This window comes from Mustela nivalis, assembly GCF_964662115.1.
Source record: "Mustela nivalis genome assembly, chromosome: 13".
NCBI classification, from domain to species: Eukaryota; Metazoa; Chordata; class Mammalia; order Carnivora; family Mustelidae; genus Mustela; species Mustela nivalis.
In genome coordinates, this window is record NC_139032.1 from 17,293,932 (window position 1) to 17,311,482 (window position 17,551).

General features: G+C 45.9%; 1 protein-coding gene across 6 annotated transcripts in view; it reads right to left on the reverse strand.

Annotated features, from left to right (window-relative positions):
* Positions 1-16,654, reverse strand: part of PRUNE2 (prune homolog 2 with BCH domain) — a 260,295-nt gene extending 243,641 nt beyond the window's left edge. For all 6 annotated transcript variants that reach the window (XM_082694463.1, XM_082694459.1, XM_082694462.1 and 3 more), the window contains exon 1: positions 16,446-16,654. In XM_082694463.1, the coding sequence (XP_082550589.1) occupies positions 16,446-16,481 (36 nt within the window). In that variant the 5' untranslated portion in view covers positions 16,482-16,654. The remainder of the gene's footprint in view (positions 1-16,445) is intronic.
* Positions 16,655-17,551: the final 897 nt, after the last annotated feature.

Consider the following 17,551-nt stretch of genomic DNA (forward strand, 5'->3'; position numbering starts at 1 on the left):
TGTTTCACTTTTTCCTCAGTGTGAACTGAGTGCTTCCTCTTTTGGAAGGAAGATCAGAAAACACAGGCCACCCGGGACCTCTATTCATAAACAAATGTGTCCAATGCCTCTTAACCTCTGTGCACACTGAATTTAGCGGTCATGTGGCCTCCATCATGGTATGGCTATACAAAATGCTGGTCCAGAAATATATGTGTTCCTTAGTGAGAGTCTTTTTGAAAGAGAAGAGTTTAGCTTAGACAACATTACACTGCACCATGCTAAAATTACTCCCTGTTGCATCAATGTGGGAGGCATTTAGGTCTTTGGCCAGTTAATAAATATGAACCAAATAGGGAAACAGTAGGAATAGGGTAGGGGGATGAAGAGTAAAAGAGAGAGAATTTGGCAGAATTACACCTCGTCTGTAGCAGGGAAAGATCTTGGATTATAGGCAATTAAACGCTCTTCCCCTCATTACTTGGAACTCTGAGGCTGGAGTCAATCCAAGCAGCATCCAGTCACCTGGCTGTCCCATTACAGCACGTGGGACGCTGCCCACAGGCCCTCCAGAGACCCGCCTCGAAGGTTCCTCCTTCCCATCACACATGACACTTGGCCTCACAGCACCTGTGGAGCTCAGCATGTTTCCACCAATGGCACAACCATTCATCTCACACTTGCAAACTATTTATGAGAACCCACCACACAAAAACTCCAAAGCCCAACAGATTTGCTCTCCTGTGTGTTTCCTGAGACACAGCTTCAGGACAACTGTGTTTCACCTTTGGGTATTTTCCACTTGGAAAAGTGCCTGTATTCTTACTGGGCCATTTTCTTTTATGGACAACATTACACTTGGAGATGAATCCAAAGCATCAAACTCTCAACGAGAACTTCAACCTATCTTTTGCAAGTGCGAACCAGTTCTTAGTTCATAGATACTTCTGGAAACAAGGGCTGGGGAATCAGAAGACGCAGACCCTATGCGTCCAGCTGCCACTTACTGGCTGTGTGTGCTTGGGCGAGGCTGGATTTCACCTGCCTGGTCTTGTTCTTCTCATCCGTGGTGTAACTATAATGACATACGTCCTACCCACGGCTGACCAAGTGCGACCACACAGGTGAGAGAAGTTATGAAGTGCAACAGCATGTCTTGAATGACAACACCAGGCAATACTGTTCACTACTGTGACTAGTCTGACTAGTCACTGGGTCATAAAGCATAATCCTTTTTTTTTTCTAAGAATTTATTTATTTACTTGCCAGAGAGAGAGAGAGATCACAAATAGGCAGAGAGGCAGGCAGGGTGTGTGTGTGGAGATGGCTCCCTGCTGAGCAGAGAGACCCATGCAGGGCTCGATCCCAGGACCCTGAGACCATGACCTGAGCTGAAGGTGGAGGCTTAACCCACTGAGCCACCCAGGTGCCAACAAGCTCAATCCTTTTGAAATAGAGGATGTGGGGGAAAAGAAAAAAGGGACGAAGTAGCCTCTCTGGTCAGATTTGACTTCATGGTTTCAAATAAGAGCTCTAACTGGTGTGGTATAATTTGTGCTATGATCATCTTAATTCAGGAGCAAGGCGGCTTCAGATTATTTGCTCAGATCCATATTCTCTTGAGAGAGAGAGATTGTACAAGCACAAGGGGGGAAGGGTTGGAAGGAGAGGGACAAGAAGACTCCTTGCTGAGCGCAGAGCCCACCGTGGACTACATCCGTATTTCTCAAATTAGCATGGCACTCTTTCTGCTGTACTGTACAGCCTCTCAAACTTTTCAGGAGCACAGACCTTTGTGTCAAGAGATCTGAAATCTATGCCTATACAATGTTCTAAAGAACAAGTTAACCTTTCAGAACCTCTCTGGGTCTTGAAAGGGGGTGGATTTCATCCAGAAATCAATTTGGAAAGATTCATCAAGAAACTTAAGACTATTTATATCTTTTTAAAAAAAGAATATATCTTTTGCTCCAATAATTACATTTTTGAAAAACTATTTTAAGGACATTGTCCTACTCAAGATAGAAAGATTTTCGCTACAGAGATGTTTGTTACAGTGTAATTAAAAATGCAAAAAAAAAAATAGGAGAGGTGAACAAAATGTTTAACATCGTATATCTTCTTTATTACACTGTATGCTATGATTTAAGATGCTGATTTGGAATATAATTCAATAACATAGGGACATAGTTAATGAATAATGTTAAGTAAAATAAAAAATCAGGGCACTGAAATGTATGAATATCCTATCTTGATCCTACGCAAAAACTCCTTGCTAAACTATTGCCAACAGTCACACTGGAATGAAAGTGGGTAATTTCTGGGGTGCCTGGGTGGCTCATTCAGTTAAAAGTCTGACTCTTGATTTTGGCTCAGGTCATGATCTCAGTGTCCATCTCAGGGTCCATCTCAGAGATGGAGCCTTGTGCCAGGCTCTGTACTAGGCCTGGAGCCTGCTTGAGATTCTCTCTCTCCCTTTCCCTCTGACCCTCTTCTCCACCCCCCTTAAAAAAAAAAAGTGGATGATTTTAATTTTTAATTTTTATTTCCTTTATGGTTCACTTTTTAGCTTCCCTCTATTTCCCAAATTTGCTTTAACATTTACTTATTATTTTATAAATGAATGAAACCTGACACATCATACCAGGAGGGTGAAACAGACAAAACGTAAAGTCATTTGTTTCTACGTTAAAGATCTGGGCTTCCACAAGATTCTGACCTGTAAAGGTCTGCGATCAAAGTAGCTGACAGTTCCAAAGCAAGAAATCATTAACAACAGACTATGGCTGAACATATGGAATCCTGATGCCCGTGTCCACACCATTCTCCGAAGTGACGGGTCAGGGTATGTCCAGTGTGACACAGTGATTGGAGCGGCTGAATATAAACCGTACTGAAAGCAGAAGTCCAACGAAGGGGCCAGTAGTAATAAGCATGGCTCAGTGTTTACAAGAGTCATCAAAGCTATGTAAATGCTGGCATCTGAAACTACCACTGTGAACTGGTTTTTACAGCAATGTTATGCTTGGTCAGAAGGCTATTTTGGCATGAAATAATTCCACAGAAGTGAGAAATATGCTTGTCCCCCCATGAGGCTCAGAATGACCTAATACGTTGGAAGCCTAATGAAATTTTCAAAGTGTTTTAAAAGCCAGTTCTGGGATGGTATTTTGATCTGCATCACCCACAGTGAGTTTATGTCTGGATGTTTTTAGAGTGGAGCCAAGAGAGCTAGAGCTTCAGGCCACACTCCAGGGATAGCAGCCAAGTGGCAAGCACACGATCAGTTACAGACCAAGGAAACTGCTTCGTTCGTGCCTGGCTTTATTATGTTAGGGTCTCACAAAACAAAGTCACAATTAAATAATAGAAGAAATATTCCGCTAGAGAATGAAATTCTCCCTCCCGTTTATCTTTTCCTATGACCTGTATGCATTTCCTAAGACCATGCTTCCATTTGCCTACAATCTAATAAGAAAAAAAACCAGAGCTCTTGGACGGCTCAGTTCGTTAAGCATCTGCCTTCGGCTCAGGTCATGATCCTGGGGTCGGGGGGGTCGAGTCCCACACCAGGCTCCTTGCTCAGTGGGGAGCAGGCTTCTCCCTCTGCCTGCTGCTTCCCCTGCTTGTTCTCTCTCTCTCTCTCTCTCTTTCTCTCTCTGTCAAATAAATAAATAAAATTTTATAAGAAGAAGAGGAGGAGGAGGGGGAGGAGGAGAAAGAAAGAAAACCAAAGAAGTTCCCTCCAATGAGCTTGGTAAATACTCAAAAGATAAAACAAAATATGAACCAAAGTTTCAGCTTGTATTAGTCCACAAAAATCAGTTGAACTACAGTTCACCTTTCCCTGAAAGAATCCTGCACTCCATAAGGCGGCGGCTCTGGGGGTTGTAATAACATACAACGTCATGACTACAGCTAATACTGCCACACCATATACAGAAAAGTCAGTAAGAGAGTAAACCCTAAGAGTTCTCATCACAAGGAGAAATCTTCCTCCTTTATTCTTTTATTCTTTCTTTTCTTTTTCTTTATCAATAAAAGAAAATGCACATTAGCTGAACCTATCATAGTAATCCTTTTACAATATAGTAAATCATACCATCAGGCTGTCAATTATATCTCAATAGAAATGGAAAGAAAAAGAAGCAGAGAGTTTGGGGGGCGTGAGAGACTTGCTCCCTTGCCTCCCTGGAGAAGGGCCCAGCGACACTGCCCTGCTGGGGAGCAGACAGGCATGTGTCCTCTCAGACCTACCCGTGGCAGGGGAGCGACTTGATCTGTGCACCTGTCACGACACTTCTGTCTTCCCAGAGCCAGGTGCTGGTCTGGCCGGCCCCACCGGCCACTTGCTGGGGGAAATGTGTACGAAGTGTGCAAAGACGAACAAAGACGCATCTACATTCAGAATGAACTTCAGGCTTCACTCTTCTTTTCCATTTTGGGGAGCAAGACCCAAGAATGCACATTTCCCTTTTGTACCCTCTGATTAGTTGATAGATACTTTTCACAGCGAAATAATTGGATCTTATTGAATGGATGGACATCTTTTTTTTTTTCAAGCCACTTACTCTAAAGTCCTGGAGTTTGTTTGGTTTTTTGGTTTTTTGGTTTTTTGGTTTTGTTGTTGGTATTGAGTGAGGGAAAGAAATGGTTTCTGCGCATGGGAACTCTCCCACAAAAACCTTTCCAATAACTGAAAAACCATCAGCATGTACCCCTCCCTCTTGGGCCATTTTTAGGGAATTTTGGACAGGCTCATGGACCCTGCTGCAACTTTTTTGTGGAGTCCAGAGCAAGATTTAGTTCTCAACTTGGGATGGGAGGGGGGAGAGGGCTTTCTTGTATCTTCCACATGCCACAGGCCTATTTCTGCCTCCTCACATCAGGCTCACATTTTTAGCACCTTCGCCCTCCCTCCTGACTCATGATCCCTTGTTATAAAAACCATGACATTTCCCAGATCTAGCTTCCCGCTAGATCTCCTGTGCCAGCCACTTTTGCAGACAACCAAAGCCGGCCCTCCACATGACAATTCTTTTCTATTTTTTTTTTTCTATTTGAATTCTCTGCATTGGAAATTTTTCTGCAACTGCTAGCACATCCTACCTCTATCCTTAAACCGAACAGCGAGCTTTCATGACCTTTCCTCCTTAATGACACAGGTGTCACTGCGAACATCAGCAATGTACTTGACGGCTCTGACGTCACTGCCCATTTACCGGGCAGATCCTGAGAACAATTTGCCCTACCCCAGGTGGAGTGGCACTGATGGAGGGTCTGGGGCTGCTTCTTATAGGTTCTGTTTGATTTTGGTTTTGTTTGTGCACTTCCCTCCCCTGTAAGTTAGCAGCAATTACCTTGTTAGGCAACCTCTTCCTCCGTCACAGTGCTCTGAGAAAATCAAGCTTGTGACTATTTTGTCAAAGCTCAAACTAAGTGATGGTGATGATGATGGTGGTGGTGATGATGGTGATGGTGATGACGGTTAACATTCCTGGGTCTCTCCTGTGTCCCAGCATTGCTCCTGAGTGTTTTACAGATGTAACTTCACAAAGAGGCTCAGAGATAGAGTTTGGGGGATTTCCTATGAGGAAAGAACTAACTTTGAAGCTATGTTTATTTTTTTTTAATGTCTTTAGTTGAGTCTAGTTGACGTGCCACGTTACATTAATTGCAGGTGTACAACACACTGATTCAATGAGTCTAAACCTTACTCTGTGCTCACCGCAAGCTACCGTCTGTCGCCCCACAACACTATTACGGTATCACGGGCCATCAACCCCGCGCTGTGTCTTTTACTCCCCTGACTTGTTCATCTCATAGCTGGATGCCTGTGCCTCCCACTCCCCTCCACTCGTTTTGTCCATCCCTCAACCCCCTTCCCTCTGGCAACCACCAGTTTGTTCTCTGTATTTATAGGCCTGAGTCCGCTTTGGGTTTGTTTATTCACTCGTTCTCTAGTTCTGTCTTTTGGTTCTCGCACATGAGTGAAATCATACGATATTTGTCTTTCTCAGCCTGACCTCTTTCACTTAGAGTAACACCCTCTAGGTCCATCCATATTGTTGCAAATGGCACAAGCTCATCTTTTTCTGGCAGAGTAACACTTGTGTGTGTGTCTGTGTGTGTGTGTGTGTGTGTGTGTGTCTGTTTTCAGTCATCAGTTCTGGCTGCTTAAAGGAAAGCTGCTCCTGCGCAATTCCACCCTCCAGGAGACTAAGGGTTGGCTGATGCCACCAGATGAGTAAATTCCAGAAACAGGAAGTGCTGGGCCTGCAACTCATTGCAACCTGGGCTTTGGAAGGATGTTCTCCCATGCCTCATGACTTCTCCCTGTGTCCCCCCCTCCCCAATTCCTTTTCTCCTTCTCTTTTCTTCTAGCTCCTTCTAATTCCACCTGCACCTCCCTTCTTTTCTCGCTCCTCCCCTTTCCTTCACTCCTACATGTGTCTGGGGGTATAACCAGCAGCTTTCAGGGGTGTGGCTAAGTGGGCAGACTCAGGAGCAAGAAGCAGGCTTGGCGCCACTGGGAGCTGTGGCCCGACTCCAGCTCTTCTCCTCACTAGCTGTGTCACTGCAGTGAGTCACCCTACTGTAGACTGATCAGTCAGTCAACCAAGGGCCTCCTTAAGACCTCCAGCAACAGACTCACAGCTATGAAGACATCTGTCAAACCAAAAGTTGGGTCAACAATCTTGATGGTAAGTAAGGGACAACTGCAAACTCTTTTTGAGATGCATTCTCTTTATTAAAAATTCATGAAATTCCCACAGTATTTCTGACCATGGTAAAAGTCAGTCGCACACCAATGTTCCAACTAGTTTATCAATCTTTCGTATTCCTTTCACATGGGTACGCGGTGAGCAGTGTCTCCCAGCTTGTCCAACCAAATCAGAGCCAGCCGAGCCACGTATTTTTCTCACAGCTGGTTCTCAATAATATTCGTTGATGACTCAGTTGTCTGAGGGTTTTTAATATAAAACGGTCACCACGAAGAAATAAACCTCTCTCGGGTCAGAGTGGACTTACCATCCAATCCCCCTATAAACCTGTCAAGTTGTTCACTTTTCATTTAAAGGGAATTAAGTGTTCTGGGAGATCAGGTGGGCAGAAGCACTGGCGACTATAAGAAGGGAGTCCTAGAATTGGAGGCAGCTGGTCTGGGAGCGAACTCTAGCTCTGTTTTTCACTGGCAAGGAGAACTGCAAAAGGAGAATAATACCCACCTCGCAAGACCATTGTGGACATTCAGTGAAAAAAACAGATTTCTTGGAGGGAAGACAGATTTCTTAGAGGGAAGACAGTTCACCAAATTTTAGGTGAACTAAAAAAAGCTAAGAATTAAGAACTACTCCTGTTTCTATGAAATGTCAGTAGAGCTTCCTGGCTCTCTTGTCCACCAGTGGTCTCTTTCGTGTTTTTATTACTTTATACTGTTCAGCTATATGGGTGGAGAGCATATTCTCATTTTAGGACATTCACACCTGCAACGGCCCTAAGAGGAGATGCTACTATTGTTCTCATTTTTAAAAATTTTTTTAAAAAGATTTTGTTTATTTATTTATTTGACAGAGAGATCATAAGTGGGCAGAAAAGCAGGCAGAGAGAGAGGGGGGAAGTAGGCTCCCCGCTGAGCAGAGAGCCTGATGTGGGGCTAGATCCCAGGACTCCAAGATTATGAGCTGAGCCGAAGGCAGAGGCTTAACCCACTGAGCCACCCAGGCACCCCGACTATTGTTCTCATTTTATAGGTAAGAAAACCAAGAGTCAGCAAGGCTTAATAACTAAGGTTGTCTGACGAGTACATCAAAATGGCAAAGTCGGGCTTTGAAATTGGGCATCATGCTCACACCATCAGCCACCATGCCAAAATGCATTTAAGGGAAAGAAGTGATGAGGAAGACAAACGGATCTCCAAGTTTCCTTCAAATCTAAAAATGCTCAATGAAATTCTTCCCAGACTTTCCTGCTTAGGCCTGGCAGCTTCTACTAGGGACTGCATCCTGGACTCTGGGTTATGGGCTCAGGTACAGGAATGTGAGATTACTGCTTATCCAGGGAAGGTACTGGTCTTTAAGGATGAGAGCAAAGATACAGTTTTGATTGTGTTGATTGATATCTAATTTCAACTACATGTTTTGAAGCTCCCACACAGTATTTGCAATCATGAAAAAAGCTAATTCCCAAATGTGAGTAGATAAACTCTGAATTACACCAGACCTGTTGCCCAAACAAGTTCATGATCATAGACATTATTGTAAAATGTATGTTTTTATTCTTGCCAGCGTTCAAAATGATAAGCTGCTTGCAAAAAAACAAAAAATGGAACAAAACAAAACAAAAAACACCATACAAACTTAGCAAAAAAAAAAAAACAAAAAAAAAACAAAAAAAAACCCCAAAACGACACACACATTCAAACAAGTATAACAAGGTAGAAGCTAAGCAATAAAAATAAGAAAAATGTACTATAGAAATACCAGGCTAGGGAGTAAGCATCAACATAGCTTTGAGCTTCCTGGTAGCCAAAGCAAGAAATAGAAAATGCATGGAGCCGAAGATACGCAATTTTTCTGGACACCACTGTTTCTAAAAGACTCTTGCATCATAGGCTAGTAAGAGTACTCAGGAAAGTCTGGTCACACCCCTGAGAGTTCGATGAAGTGGAGGACCGTGGGCACAGCTCTACGACAAACAGCGCACTAGTCGGATGAGGGGTCTGCTTCAGGACAATGCATGGGCTGATCCCGTGCATGAGGTCTGCAGGGTCGGGGTGGACAGAAATACTAATGAGACTAATCTGGAATGCCTGCACCTTTCCTCTCCAGGACTCTGAAAAGCTTCCCTGCCAGTCTCTCCCATGCCATTAGTACTACCCCAGAGGAAGCAGAATCGGCTGGGTGTACCTGGTGTGGTAGCTGGGATTGGGGAAGAGCAATTTCTAGTCTTTGAACCTCACAGAGGAGGATCTATGGCGTGAATCAGTTCCATTTCCTGATCTATCCAATGTGGTTTTGCAGAGGCTTTTAGTGCCCCATTCCCTTCCTTGCTTCTCGCCAATCCACTCCCGCTTAAATTCTACCAATATTTGCAGATTCCCAACAGTCATGCATAAAAACTAACCTCATTCGTTTGCAGTAACATTTTGTATGAAATATAGACTTTGTGCAAAGTTCCGGATGGCACTCCTTGACCTTAATTTTCTTCCCTGCTTCTAGGAAAACCAACCTAGGTTTGCGCAGACTGTTGTCGGCCCTTCTCCAGACTCCGATCACTTGGAGTCTGCACGTGTCCATCCACTTTTTCATTTTTATTGAACCACTATAATGGGTTATGATTTTGGGACCAGCACAGGCATGACTCATGATCCCAAGAAGCACCTGGAGCCAGCTGCGGCCCCCAAGCCCCAGATGCTGGAACAACCGACCAGTGTGTTTGCTCGTCGTCCACCTCCTGGTCCCCACAGGTTGAGAGGATGTCCTCCCTCGTCTCTTTCTAAGGAACAGACTTAAGGACTTCCTGACAAGAAATGAAGGAGAGAAGATCCGCAGGCGGCAGTTCATTAAGGTTAACTACAAGGGCCAAACTGAGAGCCTACTCTGCTGTTTTGGGGAGGTCATCAGCATTGACGAAACCAAAGAGAATTTTTGTCTGATCTGTGATAACCAAGTATTGCTTTGCACCAGAGACGGCCAAGTACAAGTCGTGCCACGTGAGAACGATCTTTGTGCGGACAGAGGGAGTCCCTCATCTGGTGACCTATGAGGCTTGTGCCATCTGCTGCCGGGATCGCGTCTTCAGAGTGACTGATATACCACTCAGGCTGATCTGGACACCGGCACACCAAACAGAACAGCCAAACGGAGCAATGGGTGAAAAACTCTCCAGGTGACGTAATTGGAAGGCTCTTTGTACTTAATTAACGATAATACGGCAGGATTAACTGCCAAAACAAACAACTTCCTAAACATCGGGCATTGCACCAGGCCCTGCTATACAATGGTGAACAAAATCCAATAGACACCTGTTTTTTTACTCTGATTAATCAAACAAACATCCCCAGTAGAGACAGAATGACAAGTTGCAGTAAGTGACCTAAAATCGTTACCGCAAAACCCAACGTGGAGTCGTGAAGTGGAAGAGGTGGAGAGGGAAGAGGTCCTTCAGAGAGAGGTTCTTTCATCACCTCCTCTGAAGAAAGGGTGAGAGTTACTTATGCCACGGAGGAGGAGAAATCCGAAGACGCCGAGCCGCACCCTGGGTCAGATCCCAAGGTCATGCTGCAAGTGCTGTCTCTTTTCCTCAGAGCAAGAGAAGGATCCTGAGGCTTACAGAGGGGCAAACAGTGCTTTCACAACAATCTCCCTGGCAGCAGTGGTAGAGTGGTTTACTGGAGCCTGGCGAGCCCACCACTGCAGTCGTCCAGATGATTTAGGGATAAGGTGGGGGGGAAGGGGGTGGAGGAGAAGGAAGTTTCCAGCTGGAGAAACTGGGTGGATAATAGTGCCATTGGGTGAGATAAGAAACTGCACAGAACTACAGGCTGGGGCAAATGGAGGGAAGCCGCCACCGTTCCAGGTTCTGTGCTGAGGACTGTTGAGATCGTATTTTGGCTTTACAACAAATCTGCAAAGTGGGTATCATTATCCCATTTGTTAGATTAAAAACCCAAGCCCAGGGAAACCTGGATGGCTCAGTTGGTTAAGTGTTGGCCTTGTTCTTCTTTTCCGTAAGGACTGGTTGAAAACTTAAAATCTCTGTGAGTCAGAAATATTCCAATAAAGGGATGCCTGGGTGGCTCAGTTGGTTAAGTGTCTGCCTTTGGCTCAGGTCATGATGCCAGAGTCCTGGGATCAAGTCCTGCATTGGGCTCCTTGCTCAGAGGGGCATCTGCTTCTCCCTCTGCCTGCTGCTCCCCCTGCTTGTTTTCTCTCTCTCTATGTCAAATATATATTTTTTTAATTTTATTTATTTATTTGACAGAGAGAGAGATCACAAGTAGGCAGAGAGGCAGGCAGAGAGAAGGGGGAAGCAGGCTCCCTGCTGAGCAGAGAGCCCGATGCGGGACTCAATCCCAGGACCCTGAGATCATGACCTGAGCTGAAGGCAGAGGTTTTAACCCACTGAGCCACCCAGGTGCCCGAGACAAATAAATTTTTTAAAAATCTAAAACAAAACAAAACAAAACAAACAAACAAACAAAACCAAGACAGTGTTGTCAAATTATTTTTTCCAACCCAGACTTTATGGGTTGGATTTTTCAGAGCAATCCAGTACCCACTTTGCCTCCCAAGATCTCTTAATAAAAACGATTACCTTTCCCTGGAAACCAAAGCCCAAAGCCACAGGGCTCAGATAGAAATGCACCTGGCACATTGTCAGAGATTCTGAGTAGGCTACTCTGAGACCTGGGGCAGGGAAGCCATGTACCATTGTGCAGGGGGTTTACTGCTCAAGCCCAGAGGGTGTGAGTCATATCAAACTCCATCTGAATGCTGCCTCCTGACTACATTAGTCCTGCCCCTTCCCAGTTTCTCTTCAAAGATGACTCCATACTCTATGATTCTCCCATAAACCCCAGGGTCCAAACAGAATCAGTGGCCAAGGCATCACCATGTTCTTCACCTCTCCATTTTTGCAGCCTTCATCCAAACACAGGTAGTTTCCCCTCACCCTTTTCTCTGCTCAGCTAGCACTCCAGGGAGGAGTGAATGTACAGGGAGAGTGATCTCTCCATCACCACGCCACCACTGCCTACAAGAGCTCTCTAGACCAGCACACCAAACCCCAAACAATGTTAATATCTGCCCAAATAAATGCTACAAATAGAAATAAACACGTTATACCAAAGCTCTCATCTTTTTATCTGGTTAACATCAAATATCTCCAAGTCACTAATTAAACAGTTTCCTTGCTCACCTAATCACGTCCTCCAAGACCCAAGGTGCTGAGGAGCAGTGACTAATTCCTTTTACCTTTGAGGCAGACCAATCCACTTTGAGATTTACACTGAAAAAGCCCAACTCTTCTCCAAAGCCCCTGGGGCTGGATAATCTACAGCCCTTGGTCTGAGCTGGCTCTGGGGCTAAAGAAATCAAGGATTCTTCTCTCTGAAGGGTGGGGGGTACCACATTCACAGAAGTGCTTTGGATTCCTGGTTTCCTTCCTGCTCACCAATGCTCAGGCAAAGTCTCAAGTACACCTCGCTGCTGGTGGGGAGGGAGCTGACCCCCTGGTCTGTGATCAGCTCAGTTCTCCAAAAGAAACTGCTCAGACAGGGGCTCCATCCATCCCTACTAGTCCTCACCACGGCAGCCCTTCCAAAGTATCTGCAACAGTCACTTTAGAGACGCTTTTTTATGGACGAGTCCCACTTTCCTTCCCGTAAAGGAATCAGGAATATATTCCTCCAACTTCCAATCAAGACGATGACTCTGCAGACAGGCTGCAGTGTTTTTCTTTCTTTTTAAAACACCCCTCTCCTCTATAACTCGCATGTGGCTGCTCATTTAGACTTCTGAATGTGTTCTCTTGGTCCCTATGCTACATACCAGAGAGTCTAAGTTGCCATTTGGGTCATGCGGAATTTCACTCCTGTACGAGTCCGTCCACGTGGTGACTAATACCCGCTGCGGAACAGAGCTCTTCACCTGCAGCTGTCCCTGCGGAAGGGAACAGATGCATTCCTCGGACTGTAGTGGCGACCCTGTCCCCACCCTCTCTTTGAAAACAGCATTCCTGAGACATGGATGTGCTCTGGATCCTTCCAGCGGCAGCTGACACTTCTCCAACCCAACACCCAAGGCTGCCTAGTGATCTACATCTTAGGGCACGTGGATGGCAGTGACCCCTCCTCCCCATTCATTAGCAGCTGCTTGAATTGCACCAGCTGCTGGTGTCCAGGCAGTGGGAGAGGCTCAGTAGGCAAGTATGGGGACCTTGGCTTCCCACCAGCTGGGGCCCTGATGCTTCATTAATTTCATTTCTTCCTCCCAAAGTTCATAGGAACTCAGACCATTTACTGCCACCACGAGGTGGTCTTGGCCTGAATATTTTCCCGAGCTGACCCCCGTGAGAGGGGAGGATATTTCCCAAATCACAGCGTAGAGCGGGCGGGGAACCCTCTTTCCCTCCCTTCGTCAATTTTTCTACCATAGAAATGCTACAATGAATAACAAAGACACCACCGTTAGACATGGCAAAACTAAAAATAAAAGCATAGCTAAAACTTCAGGACAAGCCTGGAACTACAGGATTTGATCTCTGTCTCTATTTGAGCGCTGAATGGGCAGGTGGAAGAAAAGCTAGGTGGGCACTGGCAGGAGAAAAAGAAAATGTGTTTTTCATTTGCGGTCCTAGCAGTGGGGTCCGAACCGGAAACATAGCTGAGTGCTCTCATCAGGGGAATGCCCGCAGGTAAAAAGCATTGCCCTCTCTTTCTTGGGTCAGCATCTCTTCTGTCTCGGCGGTCTTGCTCTCATACTGCTTACTCTACTGTCTTGTTTAATAATCATTGCATTAATTTCCTATTTGTCATTCCTGTTTTTCAAGAAGGTGCCATTTGGGGAGACCACGCTTGGAGTAAGGGACTACCTCCCTTGCTGCACCCCACCATCAGTGATGGTTATCAAGAAGACGTAGGCACCCGAGCCAGTCCTGACCAGGTAGAAAGCACCCCAGAGAAGCATTTGAGTGCCAGGAGGGATCCCACTGAGGTCACATTTGGGATCTGCTTTTGCCATTTCTTTTAAATACAGCATATTGTCAGGAAGAAGGGTACATATCAGAAGGAGAGACCTAGGGCAGAGGGGGCCGGGATTATGCCAGTGAATCTGCCTCAGCTTAAGGGCCCACAGGAGCAGAGTGAACTGCGTGTTTCCCCAATTTCAACAGAACTAAGCTCCAAACTGCTCAATAAAAATCCAAAATCATTGCTCCCCCTTCAAAGATTTCTGATCCACACCAGGGCCTGGCCTAGAATGGGCGAGCTTCTTTTCTCCTCACAATGACAAATGAATAATAAATGCTCCTAGTCTGGAGGAAAAATGATGCACACTCTCTCCAAAGTTTTGATCATTGGAAATTTTATCCATGACTAAGAGTTACTCCATTTTGCAATTTAAAATGTCTTTTGTCTATTGGAATGAGCTGGTTCCAACAATGGTGAGGTTATGTTAGGACTTTGGAAAGAACACTGACTACTCCAAACTATTAAAAGATACACATCATGACTACAGAATATGGAAGCAAGAAGTCAAGTAGGTAGGAAAAATCCTTGCCAGCTAGACTTTTCGTGCAGATAAGCCTATATTAACTTCTGACTGAAAACAGCTTAAGCAGAACACCTAAATTCTAACTAATTCTGGTGTAATTGGGCCTAAACGAAAGCCAGCATGATTTTCTTTTCCTTAAAATGTTCTCCAAAGTACCAGCCTGTTTCTTTTAAACAGTACTAATTTACTATGAATATACTTCTCACAAATGAATGTCATAGTAATTGACTTGATATTTTTCTCCAAAACAAAGATAATCCTCTAAAACAAAAGGTTATCTACTATGATAGTTAATATTGCAAATTAAGTAAAAATTTTATTTACCTAGAAAATATCATTTGTCAGGAGAAATAGGACACCAAAAGTAACCAAAACACCTTTAGTGTGGCTATGAAAAACCAACTGTGACCTCTGATATGAAACCTATTTCGAGAAAAAAAAAAATAGCAGTAATTGTCCTTCTGGCTAACACAGGCGACCAGGAACAGTATCTCAAGCAACCACTTCTTTCTCCTTTTTTTTTTTTTTTTAATAGTGTAGAGCAAAGTGCTCAGCTAGTGAAGGGACTTGGTAAATAAACTTACCCATTACTTTGAACTGATTTGTCTGAAATAGGAAATTTTTCTGTTCCAGCAATCGTTCTTCAGAAAGGAGGCAAATCTCTTGCTCACATCAGACCCCACAATCTATATGTTTATTGTTAAAATACATGTTTGAGGTGTGGAACACAGGTGCAGCCTATACCTGCACGTATCTATGATGGCTATTCATTTTCATCCACCAACAAAATAAATAAATAAGTAAATACGTTGGCATGATTGACTTTCCTTTTTGTGCTCAAGTAAAACTACAAGGGGTCAGCCGTAAACACAGAGACGACCACCAACTTTCTCAATTCTGAAATCCCCACTGACAGTTGACTCTCCAGGAGGCTTACGGTACAAAACAAATTACTTACATTAGCAGTAATCCACTCTGACGGTCTTTTAAAAGATAGAGTTAAATCACTGTAAGAATCACACTGGGGTCTACTCTCCCTTTGTTGTGCAAGCATAAATACGTTATGATAATAATCTTGCAAATATCCTGCCATGTGATGAAGATGTCACCTTAATGCAGACTTTGTATTTTGTCTTCTATGAAGGTTTAAAGGTTAAAGGCATCATAAATTATGCATTTCCTCCTATGCCAGGCCCAGGAAAGGTAATTTCACTGTTCATTAAAGATATTGCTTGTAAATGAGCAGAGGCTTTTTCCTAAGTGTTGAAACAGAAACATTTCCATTATGTGCATTACCGCTATGCTGGAGAGCCAAGATAGTTTGGAATTAGGAAGCTGCTGGAATCTGTTGTTCCAGAATATGTAGCAACTGTCAACACACACAATAAAATCACAGTTCACTTTTTGGACAGTGGTACAGTTGTACCGGGCCAACGAGCTGGTCTCCTCCCAGGAGAACAATAGTCTGGCAAAACCCTACATCATCAGCAACAGTTGGGGTTTCCCCTTCTGCCTCTGCCCAAATTACAGATCTGAACAGGGACTGGGAGACGCGCGATTCACGCAAGCACGTCTTACTCCTGCACTGGAGCAAGCTCTTTGTGAGGGATGCCTGGGTAAACTCTGCCTTTGCCTGGCACATCCTTCCCAGCTAGCACCCTAACTTCCTTTCTTACGCTTTGCCACCACCTCCAGCTAAAAGCACAGTTCTAAGGGATTTTTCCCCCTCCCCTTTACACTTAGAGGTAACTGCATCTGCAGAAGGAAGGCTCGTTTTTTTGAAAGGAGCACCACACCCATTAACCCTCTCGCCTTCAGAAGCAAACTGCAGTTTGGCTCTACCTCTCTCCAACCTCAGACCAAACGAACCAAAGCTAGACACACAGGACCCAACTTCTGCCAGGTCGACCACCCCCAGCTCAGCACTCTGCCTGCCTGTGGGCGGGCGAGGATTTTGGATACAGACTGCCTGCTGTAAAGGACCAGAGTTCCAGAGATTCTTTCCAGGGAATAGCCCTCCTACCCTGTCAACTAAGTGGCAAAGTTGTTTCTTCCTTCTCTGCTGCAATGCCCTTTCCTCTTCATCAGCGTGCGCGCGCGCACACAAACACGCACACACACACACAGATACGCACCCCCAGGCGCACACACACACAGACACACACACATAGCGTTGCTCCCCTAACTTACCAGTTTAGATTTGGCGCGTTGCAAAAATTCTTCCATGTCTCCGCGAGAGGTTTGGACTAGGGGTACCCGGCGGGGCGCAGAGAAAGATCTCTGCCCGCGGAGAGAAGCGGGGTCTCGGGAAACTGGCCGGCGGAGCGCAGCGACCGCTGCTCCCTCCTGCCGCTCAGAGGCGGCTGAGGCTGTGGCTGCGCCCTCGGCTGTCGCCTCCCAGGGCTCCCCGCCCCACCCTCGCGCCCCCGCCACCGGCTCTGTGCGTCTGACTCTGCCCTAATAAGGAAAGTGGGTGTGCCGCCCGGGAGCCCCAGGGCGCGCCTCGCGCGGGCACTGGCACGCGCCTGCGGGGCCGGGACTCGGGGCCGGGGCTCGGGGCACCGCGCGAGGGCGGGGGTGTTGGGGGGATGGCGAGGGGCTCCTCCGCCAATCGCAGGGCCCCGCTGCGGCCTCCTGACGTGGCGCGCGGAAAGATGCTGCAACCATGGACAGCGCCCAGAAGTGCGAGCCAAGTGCGAGGGGCTGCTGCAAAGAGAGGTTCTGCCGCAGGCACCGCCGCTGTCAGCCAGGCGAGGTGGGAAGTGAGAGAGGGGAACAGAGGTCCCCGGAGAGCCCCCCCCCCCCCCCGACCAGCGCCTCCCTGGCTGGCTGGCACGTTACAGAGAGCTCCAGCGGTCACTTAATGAGCTGGCTCTGCGGACCTGGTCAGGGGATGCATTCAGCTAGATTGGGGGTTGGAGGGTTACTGCTGAGCTAAAAGCAGTGCGACCTTGATGGAAAATAATCAGAAGAGCAGGCTGGGAGGTTGTGCTTGGATGCATCTCTCCTCCTTACCCTCAAAACACACCCATCCAGCAGCAGGCATCTGCAATTCACCCCGGCTAGGTGCCCTTATGTTGGCCCTGGGCTGAAGCATAGTTACATCGTTCTGCAGTCCCCATCTGCTCTCCGATCAGGAGGCGCTGGGGCTATAGAACCTTCCTACTGCGTAAGGGTCTGTTTCTACCAGAGCCTCAGATAATTTCTATGCACATTAAAGTTTAAGAAGTACTACAATAAACAAATATATAACTATGATCCTTATCTTAAGCCATGAAGTTTCCTTGTGTGTGTTC